Below are 12,068 nucleotides of genomic sequence, written 5' to 3'. Positions count from 1 at the left end.
AGTGAAAGCTTTTAAAAGTACCCTTGGGAATTGTTCTGTAATCAAATATACATTAACTACTCTGACTATCAGACAAAGGTCAACAACATTAGGTAACCTGATTGGTTTTCTTTAGAGTTTAAATGATATACTTCAAGGTTATGTCCTGATCTACAAATTATTCCAGAAAATGCACATTTTAAATAAATTGTAAAAATTGACAGGCTTATCAAGCAAAAGAAAATTTCTAAATGTACATAGTTGTTTTTTCAATGGAATTCTTGTCTTTTTACCAATAAAAAAATCAAGCTTGTGAGAAAAATATCAAGAAAAAGTTATAAACACTTATTGAAGTGATCTTCTCAAATTACTTGTTTTAGTGATTTTAAAAAGTCAATGTCTATTTATAGATTTTTTTAAAATATTTCACAGCCAAAATCACTTAAAGAAGTGATTCTGAAATCATGTACATAGTTGTTTTTTCAATGGAATTCTTGTCTTTTTACCAATAAAAAAATCAAGCTTGTGAGAAAAATATCAAGAAAAAGTTATAAATACTTATTGAAGTGATCTTCTCAAATTACTTGTTTTAGTGATTTTAAAAAGTCAATGTCTATTTATAGATTTTTTTTTAAATATTTCACAGCCAAAATCACTTAAAGAAGTGATTCTGAAATCACTTGTTTAAGTAGTACCCCTGACTGATAAAGAGAAACATGAAGACACAACAAAAAGTTTTAAAATAATTAAATGTCCTGCTACTATGATAATAAATTCTGCTAAAGGGTGTCTTTCACCATCTTCATGATTTTGAATTGTAAAAAAACTAAAATCTAAGGTCCATTTTTCAATCAAGCTAGCAAAATTTGATGCAGGAATACAGATAACTAATGTTAATTTGCATTTAAAAGAATAAATGTATGCGATTATAACTCATTATAATTAATATTTTGACAAATGTACATTATTTTTGCTTGATTTTTAATGTTTTTAAATTGGCATTTTCAGGGGAGGTAACTCTGAAATTCTGCATATACATGTCTCTGATTTTCTGAAGGAATCTACATAGAATTTAGAACCCCCTTTACTCTGGGTTGGGAACCCCCTTTTTAAAATGGCTGGATCCGTCACTGTAGAGGGAGGGAAGGAGGGGTCCTGATCCCAAAATCCCTAGCTTTAAAACAAGAAATCCCGAAATCCCAGAGTCCTGATAAAGGTCCTATCCCCCTCACTGTATAGATTATATAAAAATCAACTGCACTGATCAGTATAAAGACCTCCTCAAGTCATGTTTTCAAATACACAAATCAAGATTTGTTAAAAGTTCAATTGTTATTATTATCATGATTATATTATATGTTGACATGTTTTATGGTTCACTCTTGATCATTGTTTGCAAGTCGTATTACAACTGTGTGTATATATATTACCCGGCGTCTTTAGTGTCAAGACCACATAACTGTTTAAAAAGCACTATTAATATCGTTAACTTGGTTTGTTGGTTAAGTATCACGTTATAATAGCATGCTGACTTACTTTCTAAAATACTAAAATAAACAGATAACTTGATACACGTGTTAAGGTCGGTCTTTATACTCACATGTTGAGGAGCATAAGTTCCGAATCCAAGAGCTGGCATCACACTACCACTATTTAAAGTAAAACTAAACTTATTTGCCATTTCAGCTTTTAAATGCACTTCTTGAATATATCCAAAACTTGACTAATAATACACACAAAATTCAGGAAAACACAACCCCAAGAATTTGCACAAATTCGGTCGATTTTTCTACATCCTAACCTTAAGCATGTGTTAAGATAAAACTTTAAATAATCCTGAATTTAAACACGTTATCTATATTGTTCAATAAGTCAGTTTGCTTTTAACCTGTCATTGGATGGACTCGACAAAAATCAAACATATTATCTGTACACACAAGTCCTCAAGTGTTCACCTCTTACATTGAACCAATTTCTGGACAATTTTCCGAATGGCAGTCTGTTTTTATGAAAAACAATGAAAAACAAAGAGACACACGAAATAGAATTTCCCGCGAATTAACAAATGTCTGTAATACGGTTTTCGGAAGAAAAACAGCTAGTATATAAAGGCTAGGTATCTTCATACATAATAAATGACATAATAATATAACTTGCATACCATGAATATAAAACTTTGTAGACGACACTTGTCCCATTTTATTGTGTTGTATAATTCTGTAGACGATGAAAAATCACTGTGACAGCCATCAGCAGCCGAATCCTTATAGTTATTAGGGTGGTCACAGTCGGTTGTAACCTTCAATGCAGACAAAACCATGTGTATGCACTTTACGAGAACACGTTCTGTTGATGACATTATTTTTTCTAAAATTGATAAGATTGATATATGTGTGAGTGAACAAAAAAAAAACCACAGACATTATGGGTAAAAATGTCAAAATGTTGGGTACAGTAGTCAATGCTATTATTTTATTATTATTTTAAACACTATAATTATAAAAATAAACAAATATGACAACGACTGATACCTTATAGGAGGTATTGTCTTTAGCATCTTCTAATATTTCATTACACCTTTCCACTATCTACTGATAAGCCCGCCCCTCTTAGCAACTCATGGCAACCCAGCATCTTAGGTCAAGCTAATCAACAAAATGGCGGTTATTATGAACATTGGATAATAACAAAGTAAAGAAAATGTTATAAAAAATATAAAGAAGAGCAATATATATATGTTTTTGTGTTAAAATATGATAAAATGGTTACTCCTCAAGAGTTGAGAGATGGATTAATGAAATTCTGACCATTTAAACTAAATTAAAAGAAACAAATAGAATATTGAAATTTGAAGCTATACTAGATTATAACTTTCATTCACAAAAATGTAGTTTTCACAACTGATATAGAATATGATATGATTGATAAGATAAATTATGATGATAAATTACAGGTTTAATTAAGCATGGCTAATAAATGCTGATAAGTATGTTTACTATGTAGACAAACACAGCATTGGGTCAACTTGTGAAACAAGCATCATTGCTCCAGTACCTAATAATTGTTTATTGAATAATTTTTAACCAATTTTCCTTTTTTATGTCCATAGATAACTTTTACTGATAATTAAAATTCCTATCACCAAGTAAAAAGTAAAGAACAAAAGAAAATTAATTCATTTTTTGCTTACATGTATATTTGGACATTGAAGTTCGTCTTGGCTTTAATTCATATAAACTCTTAATTGTCCTTTTAAAACAGAAATCTTTGCACATAGTACCTTTTTAATTTCAAATTAAGAAAATAAAATATATCCAAAACTTCTCACTACTTTTTTTTCTTTTTATAAAATATATGATAATAAATCCCGTTTAATCAGTAAATATTCCCACAGAAGACCAAGTCGTATCAAAATAACACTTTATTTTACTAATGAAGCGTCTATTGAAATATATCTTTTTATTGTTATTCAAGTTTCCCCTACCTTTTAACAAAATTCTAAGAATAACAGTACAAACAAAAATACTTTCATTTCTATATTTAACTCTTTAATTGCTGAATCTCTACATTATGATATATATAATGTAATTTCAAGAAATAACACATTCTAACTTGGATGTTTTATAGTATAATAAATTCTTAAATGAATGAAAAAAATATCAATTTGAATTCTAATTCAATTTGTAAACCAATCGAAATCTTGTATTTCAAAATATATATTTTTTCATCATTTTTTTATAAATACTATTAGCATGTAAACAATATTTTAAAAGCCATCCTATTCCTTTTTAATTGATTTATTAATTACTTTCATTCATTGGAATAACCTTTTATTTTGTTGGAAATTGACAACTTGACCTTCCTCTACCCTCTTACATTGATTACTTTCCCTAAAACAATATTATTAATGATTTAATTGCAAAAAGTTCAAAAAAATTCTATCAAATTAACTGTTCAGATAAGAAAGCTTGACCAAGGTTATGTCCGACAACACGTGCTGCTATCAAATGTTTACACATGTGGTAAATTGACCACATGTGATTGGTCAATTAACTGATGATTGGCAGGAGAATGGATAGGTGTATAGGGCGACATTTCAAATGATACCTTATAGGAGTCATTGTCTTTCGCATGTTTTTTTTTTGTGGCATCCTTTCGTCTTGTAAAATTGAGAATGGAAATGGGGAATGTGTCAAAGAAACAACAATTCGACCACAGAAAAAACAACAGCAGAATGTCACCAACAGGTCTTCAATGTAGAAAGAAGTTGTATATGTATTCACAAGAGCCAGTCAAAGCCCGATTCTGGTGCAGAATTTGATTGCTTCGTTGAAGAACAATTGGTGGCATTGGTCTTTTAGACACATTCCGTTTTTTTTTATCCTCTATTCTTTTTATAAACATAAGGTTGTACTCTGACCTATATTTTTTTATATTCACGGTGGATGATTGTTTCATTGCCCATTCAACCAAAGTTTTACTTACATCACAACAAAGAGCAAAGTAATTAGGTCTAGTGTAGCATAATCAGCAGCATCATTGTACTGTACGATTGACTTGAATTAGTTAATTTCAATTACAGAAGTATAATTTTCTACATCATTATGTATGAACACATAGAGATAAGATCAATGATACAACAGGCTGAGCAGCAGGAATACACTAAAGTACCACATCAGGGGTCATGCTCACGAGGAGTGCAGAAAGTTCTACAAAAGACTTAAAATTTTGCTGCTTCTCGCCCAAGTGAGTGTTATTTAAATGAAAGAGTAAACTGGTTGACTTATAGTCAGAATCATGTGACTAGGAGCAATGACATGTCTTCCTGCAGATTATAACATAGTGAACTTGGTGCAGTGACGAACATGTCTACCTGAAGACTATTACCTAGTAAACTGGGTATGGTGACATGTCTACCTCCAAATTAAAACCTAGTGAACTTGGTACAGTGACATGTCTTCCTGCAGATTATAACATAGTGAACTTGATACGGTGACATGTCGTCCTCCAAACTTTACCTAGTTAACTGGGTATGGTGACATAACTTACTGCAAACTATTACCTAGTAAACTGGGTACAATGAGATGTCTTCCTTCAGACTGTTACCTAGTGAACTGGGTACGGTGACATGTCTTCCTGCAGATTATTACACACTGAACTTGGTACAATGACATGTCTTTCTTCGGACTTGCCTATTAAACTGGGTGCAATGACATGTCTTCATATAGACTATTTCTAGTTAAATGGGTACGGTGACATGTCTTCCACCTGCAGATTATTACCGAGCTAACTGGATACGTTGACATGTCTTCCCACAGACTATTATATTATTACCAAGTTTACTGGGTACAATGATATATCTTTCAGCCGACTATTACCTAGTTAACTGGGTACGGTGACATGATGTCTTCCTGCAAACTTTACCTAGTAAACTAGTTATGATGACATGTCTTCCTGCAGATTTAATCTTGTTAACTTGGTATGATGACATGTCTTCCTGTAGACTATTATAATTACCTATTGCACTCAATTGGTACAATGACATTTCTTCCTACAGACTATTAGGTATACCCAGTGAACTTGGTACGGTGACATAACTTCTTGCACTTCCTTGAGTATTACCTATTGAACTGGGTATAATGACATGTCTTCCTAAAGACAATTACCTATCGAAATGTTTGCAATGACATGTCTTCCTGCATACTTATACCGAGAGAACTGGGTACAATGATATATCTTCCTGCAAAAAATTATATATTGAAATATTCGCAATGACATATCTTTCTGCAGACTGTTATCTAGAGAATTAGGTACGGTGACATGTCTTCCTGCAGACTATTACCTATTGGAATGTTCGCAATGACATGTCTTTCTGCAGACTACTCTGTATACCTAGCGAACTTGATACGGTGACATGTCTTCCTGCAGACTACTCTGTATACCTAGCGAACTTGATACGGTGACATGTATTTCTGCAGACTACTCTGTATACCTAGCGAACTTGATACGGTGACATGTCTTCCTGCAGACTATTACCTATTGAACTGGGTATGGTGACATGTATTCCTGCAGACTGTTACTTAGTGAACTGGTTACTGGAACATGTCTTCCTTCAAACTTTACCTATTAAACTGGGTATGGTGACATGTATTCCTGCAGACTGTTACTTAGTGAACTGGTTACTGGAACATGTCTTCCTTCCAACTTAACCTATTAAACTGGGTATGGTGACATGTCTTCCAGCAGACTATTGCCTAGTGAACTAGTTTCCAATCAGACTATTACCTAGTTAACTAGGTACAGTGACATGTCTTCCTGTAGACTATTACATAGTTAACTGGGTACAGTGACATGTCTTTCTGTAGACTATTACCTCGTTAACTTGGTAGGGTGGCATGTCTTCCTGTAGACTATTACATAGTTAACTTGGTAGGGTGGCATGTCTTCCTGTAGACTATTACCAAGTTAACTGGGTATGGTGACATGTCTTCCTGTAGACTATTACCAAGTTAACTGGGTACAGTGACATGTCTTCCTGTAGACTATTGCCAAGTTAACTGGGTACAGTGACATGTCTTCCTGTAGACTATTACATAGTTAACTTGGTAGGGTGACATGTCTTCCTGTAGACTATTGCCAAGTTAACTGATTACAGTGACATGTCTTCCTGTAGACTATTAACTTGGTAGGGTGACATGTCTTCCTGTAGACTATTACCAAGATAACTGGTTACAGTGACATGTCTTCCTGTAGACTATTACCAAGTTAACTGGTTACAGTGACATGTCTTCCTGTAGACTATTACCAAGTTAACTGGTTACAGTGACATGTCTTCCTGTAGACTATTACCTAGTTAACTTGGTAAGGTGACATGTCTTCCTGTAGACTATTACCAAGTTAACTGGTTACAGTGACATGTCTTCCTGTAGACTATTACCTAGTTAACTTGGTAAGGTGACATGTCTTCCTGTAGACTATTACCAAGTTAACTGGGTATGGTGACATGTCTTCCTGTAGTCTATTACCAAGTTAACTGGGTACAGTGACATGTCTTCCTGTAGTCTATTACCTAGTTTACTGGTTACAGTGACATGTCTTCCTGTAGTCTATTACCAAGTTAACTGGTTACAGTGACATGTCTTCCTGTAGACTATTACCTAGTTAACTTGGTAGGGTGACATGTCTTCCTGTAGACTATTACCAAGTTAACTGGTTACAGTGACATGTCTTCCTGTAGACTATTACCTAGTTAACTTGGTAAGGTGACATGTCTTCCTGTAGACTATTACCAAGTTAACTGGGTATGGTGACATGTCTTCCTGTAGTCTATTACCAAGTTAACTGGGTACAGTGACATGTCTTCCTGTAGTCTATTACCTAGTTTACTGGTTACAGTGACATGTCTTCCTGTAGACTATTACCTAGTTAACTTGGTAAGGTGACATGTCTTCCTGAAGACTATTGCCAAGTTTACTGGTTACAGTGACATGTGTTCCTGTAGACTATTACCAAGTTAACTGGGTACAGTGACATGTCTTCCTGTAGTCTATTACCTAGTTTACTGGTTACAGCGACATGTCTTCCTGTAGACTATTACCTAGTTAACTTGGTAAGGTGACATGTCTTCCTGAAGACTATTGCCAAGTTTACTGGTTACAGTGACATGTCTTCCTGTAGACTATTACCAAGTTAACTGGTTACAGTGACATGTCTTCCTGTAGACTATTACCTAGTTAACTGGTTACAGTGACATGTCTTCCTGTAGACTATTACCAAGTTAACTGGTTACAGTGACATGTCTTCCTGTAGACTATTACCAAGTTAACTGGTTACAGTGACATGTCTTCCTGAAGACTATTGCCAAGTTTACTGGTTACAGTGACATGTCTTCCTGTAGACTATTGCCAAGTTAACTGGGTACAGTGACATGTCTTCCTGTAGACTATTACCAAGTTAACTGGGCACAGTGACATGTCTTCCTGTAGACTATTACCAAGTTAACTGGGTACAGTGACATGTCTTCCTGTAGACTATTACATAGTTAACTGGTTACAGTGACATGTCTTCCTGTAGACTATTACCTAGTTAACTTGGTAAGGTGACATGTCTTCCTGTAGACTATTACCTAGTTTACTGGCACATTTAAAATTGACTGATCAGGTTTGTGATGTACAATTCAAGTGACATTATCATATCACATTAACATGTTCTCCTCCTTATAAGATTGTAATGTTTGCCACTGGACATTAAACGCTAACCACTCTATATAAATTAACTAAAACACCTTTAGTATTTAGAGGTCGGCATATAATTTAACCTTCAACAATAGACAATATTCAAAAATTGAATTTGAATTTGTCCTTATAATTCAACACAAGAGTGCACACGCTGGAATGTCTCCACTTCTATACTAAATATTGATATTATGTTGATAGTTCTAAATAAAAAGTTTTATTACAGCTATCACATAAACTTAACATTAACCAAGAAAACTAAACATTGACCAATGAACCATGAAAATGAGTTCAAGGTCAGATGAGACATGCCAGGTAGGCATGAACAGCTAACAATTCTTCCATACATCAAATAAAGTTGACCTATTGCTTATAGTTTAAAAAAAAGACCAAAATACAAAAACTTAAACCTGAGCACTGAACCATGAAAATGAGGTCAAGGTCAAATAAAAGCAGCGTGACTGACAACGATCATAAAATATTTCCATACACCAAAAATAGTTGACCTATTGCATATAGCAAAATTAGAAAAAAGAACAAAACTCAAAAACTTAAGACCACTGAATTATGAAAATGAGGTCAAGGTCAGATGACACCTACCAGTCAGACATGTACCGCTTACAATCACTCCATACACTAAATATAGTAGACCTATTGCATACAGTATAAGAAAACCCAAAACCCAAAATTTTAGCTAACCACTTAACCATAAAAACGAGGTCAAGGTCAGATGACACCTGCCAGTTTGCCGTGTACACCTTACGGTCCTTTCATACACCGAATATAGTAGACTTATTGCTTATAGTTGAGATATGGACTTGACCACCAAAGCTTAACCTTGTTCACTGATCCATGAAATGAAGTCGAGGTCAAGTGAAATCTGTATGACGGACATGAGAACCTTGCAAGGTACGCACATACCAAATATAGTTATTCTATTACTTATAATAAAAGAGAATTTAACATTACAAAAATCTTAACTTTGTTTTCAAGTAGTCACTGAACCATGAAAATGAGGTCAAGGACATTGGACATGTGACTGACGGAAACTTCGTAACATGAGGCATCCATATACAAAGTATGAAGCATGCAGGTCTCCCACCTTCTAAAATATAAAGCTTTCAAGAAGTAAGCTAAAGCTGCCGCAGTAGCCGCTGCCGGATCACTATCCCTATGTCGAGCTTTCTGCGACAAAAGTCGCAGGCTTGACAAAAAACATTAGCATGATTAGTTTTCACTGCTTGCTGCATTATTATTCTTATAATATCAAAAAGCATAATGACTAAATCAGTTCAAATCTTTCACATAAAATAATTGAATGGACTGAAGTAGACATTAAAGTGTTTAAAAAGTGTCCAAAATCTTTTATCAGATGAACCTACTCCTTTGTTTATCAAATGAAAGAAGAACAAGAGTGCACACGCTGAACTGTCTCGCCTTCTTTACAAATCATTGATATTATGTTGATAGACCTAAATATAAAGCTTTATTACAACTGTCACAACATTAACCAAAAAAACGAAAAATTGATCAATGAACCATGAAAATGAGGTCAAGGTCAGATGAACCATGCCAGGTAGACATGTACAGCTAACAATTCTTCAATACAACAAATACAGTTGACTTATCAATTAAGAAAAACAGACCAAAACACATACACTTAACACTTAGCAATGGACCGTGAAAATGAGGTCAAGGTCAAATAAAACGTGCGTAACAGACATATAGATCATAAAATATTTCCATACACCAAATATAGTTGACCTAATGCATAAAGTATTAGACAAGAGTGCACATGCTGAAATGTCTCGCCTTCTATACTAATCATTGATATTATGTTGATAGTCCTAAGTATAAAGCTTTATTACAACTGTCTCATAAACTTAACATTAACCAAGATAACTAAACACAGACCAATGAACCATGAAAATGAGGTCAAGGTCAGATGAACCATGCCAGGCAGACATGTACAGCTAACAATGCTTCTATACAACATATATAGTTGACCTATTACTTATAGTTTAAGAAAAATAGACCAAAACACAAAAAATTAACACTGTGCAATGAACCGTGAAAATGAGGTCATGGTCAAAAGAAACCTGTGCTACTGACATAAAGATCATAAAATATTTCCATACACAAAATATAGTTGACCTATGGCATATAGTATTAGATAAATAGACCAAAACTCAAAAACTTAACTTTGACCACTGAACCATGAAAATGAGGTCAAGGTCACATGAAATCTGCCCGCTAGACATGTACACCTTACAATCATTCCATACAACAAATATAGTAGACCTATTGCATATAGTATGAAAAAAACAGACCAAAACACAAAAATTTAACTATAACCACTGAACCATGAAAATGAGGTCAAGGTCACATGACATCTGCCCGCTAGACATGTACACCTTACAATCATTCCATACAACAAATACAGTAGACCTATTGCATATAGTATGAAAAAAACAGACCAAAACACAAAAATTTAACTATAACCACTGAACCATGAAAATGAGGTCAAGGTCAGATGACACCTGCCAGTTGGACATGTACACCTTACAGTCCTTCCATACACCAAATATACAAGCCCTATTGCTTATAGTGTCTGAGATACGGACTTGACCACCAAAACTTAACCTTGTTCACTGATCCATGAAATGAGGTCGAGGTCAAGTGAAAACTGTCTGACAGACATGAGGACCTTGCAAGGTACGCACATATCAAATATAATTATCCTATTACTTATAATAAGAGAGAATTCAACATTACAAAAAATCTGAACTTTTTTTTCAAGTGGTCACTGAACCATGAAAATGAGGTCAAGGACATTGGACATGTGACTGACGGAAACTTCGTAACATGAGGCATCTATATACAAAGTATGAAGCATCCAGGTCTTCCACCTTCTAAAATATAAAGCTTTTAAGAAGTTAGCTAACACCGCCGCCGCCGCCGCCGCCGGATCACTATCCCTATGTCGAGCTTTCTGCAACAAAAGTTGCAGGCTCGACAAAAATAGACCAAAACTCAAAAACTTAACTTTGACCACTGAACCATGGAAATGAGGTCAAGGTCAGATGACACCTGTCAGCTAGACACGTACACCTTACAATAATTCCATACACCAAATATAGTAGACCTATTGCATATAGTATAAGAAAAACAGACCAAAACACAAAAACTTAACTATAACCACTGAACCATGAAAATGATGTCAAGGTCAGATGACACCTGCCAGTTGGACATGCACACCTTACAGTCCTTCCATACACTGAATATACTAGACCTATTGCTTATAGTATCTGAGATATGGACTTGACCACCAAAACTTAACCTTGTTCACTGATCCATGAAATGAGGTCGAGGTCAAGTGAAAACTGTCTGACGGGCATGAGGACCTTGCAAGGTACGCACATACCAAATATAGTTATCCAATTACTTATAATAAGAGATAATTTAACATTACAAAAAATCTTAACTTTTTTCAAGTAGTCACTGAACCATGAAAATGAGGTCAAGGACATTGGAAATGTGACTGACGGAAAGTTTATAACATGAGGCATTTATATACAAAGTATGAAGCATCCAGGTCTTCTACCTTTTAAAATATAAAGCTTTTAAGAAGTTAGCTAACGCCGCGGCCGCCGGATCACTATCCCTATGTCGAGCTTTCTGCAGGCTCGACAAAAAACTACTGTTAATTCAGAAATTATTGTGTGCATTTATTTGTCATTTTAGACTAACATACGATTTGATTTTTTTCGGTATGGAGGAAAATTCTATTTTATATGAATATAATAAAAATTCAAGACGGAACTTTTAATTACTTAGTATTTGTGATTATAAACC

General features: G+C 34.3%; 1 protein-coding gene across 4 annotated transcripts in view; it reads right to left on the bottom strand.

The window, feature by feature from the left end:
• Positions 1-2,119, bottom strand: part of LOC139482491 (aldo-keto reductase 1B-like) — a 28,256-nt gene extending 26,137 nt beyond the window's left edge. Inside the window, exon 1 of one of the 4 annotated variants that reach the window (XM_071266399.1) lies at positions 1,580-2,119. In XM_071266399.1, coding sequence (XP_071122500.1) covers positions 1,580-1,660 — 81 coding nt within the window. In that variant the 5' untranslated portion in view covers positions 1,661-2,119. The remainder of the gene's footprint in view (positions 1-1,579) is intronic. The other 3 variants (XM_071266401.1, XM_071266400.1, XM_071266398.1) reach the window with 3 other exon arrangements.
• Between the last annotated feature and the right edge of the window lie 9,949 nt (positions 2,120-12,068).

The sequence above is a fragment of the Mytilus edulis genome, chromosome 7 (assembly GCF_963676685.1).
Source record: "Mytilus edulis chromosome 7, xbMytEdul2.2, whole genome shotgun sequence".
Taxonomy (NCBI): Eukaryota; Metazoa; Mollusca; class Bivalvia; order Mytilida; family Mytilidae; genus Mytilus; species Mytilus edulis.
This window is presented reverse-complemented; position numbering and strand designations above follow the sequence as displayed.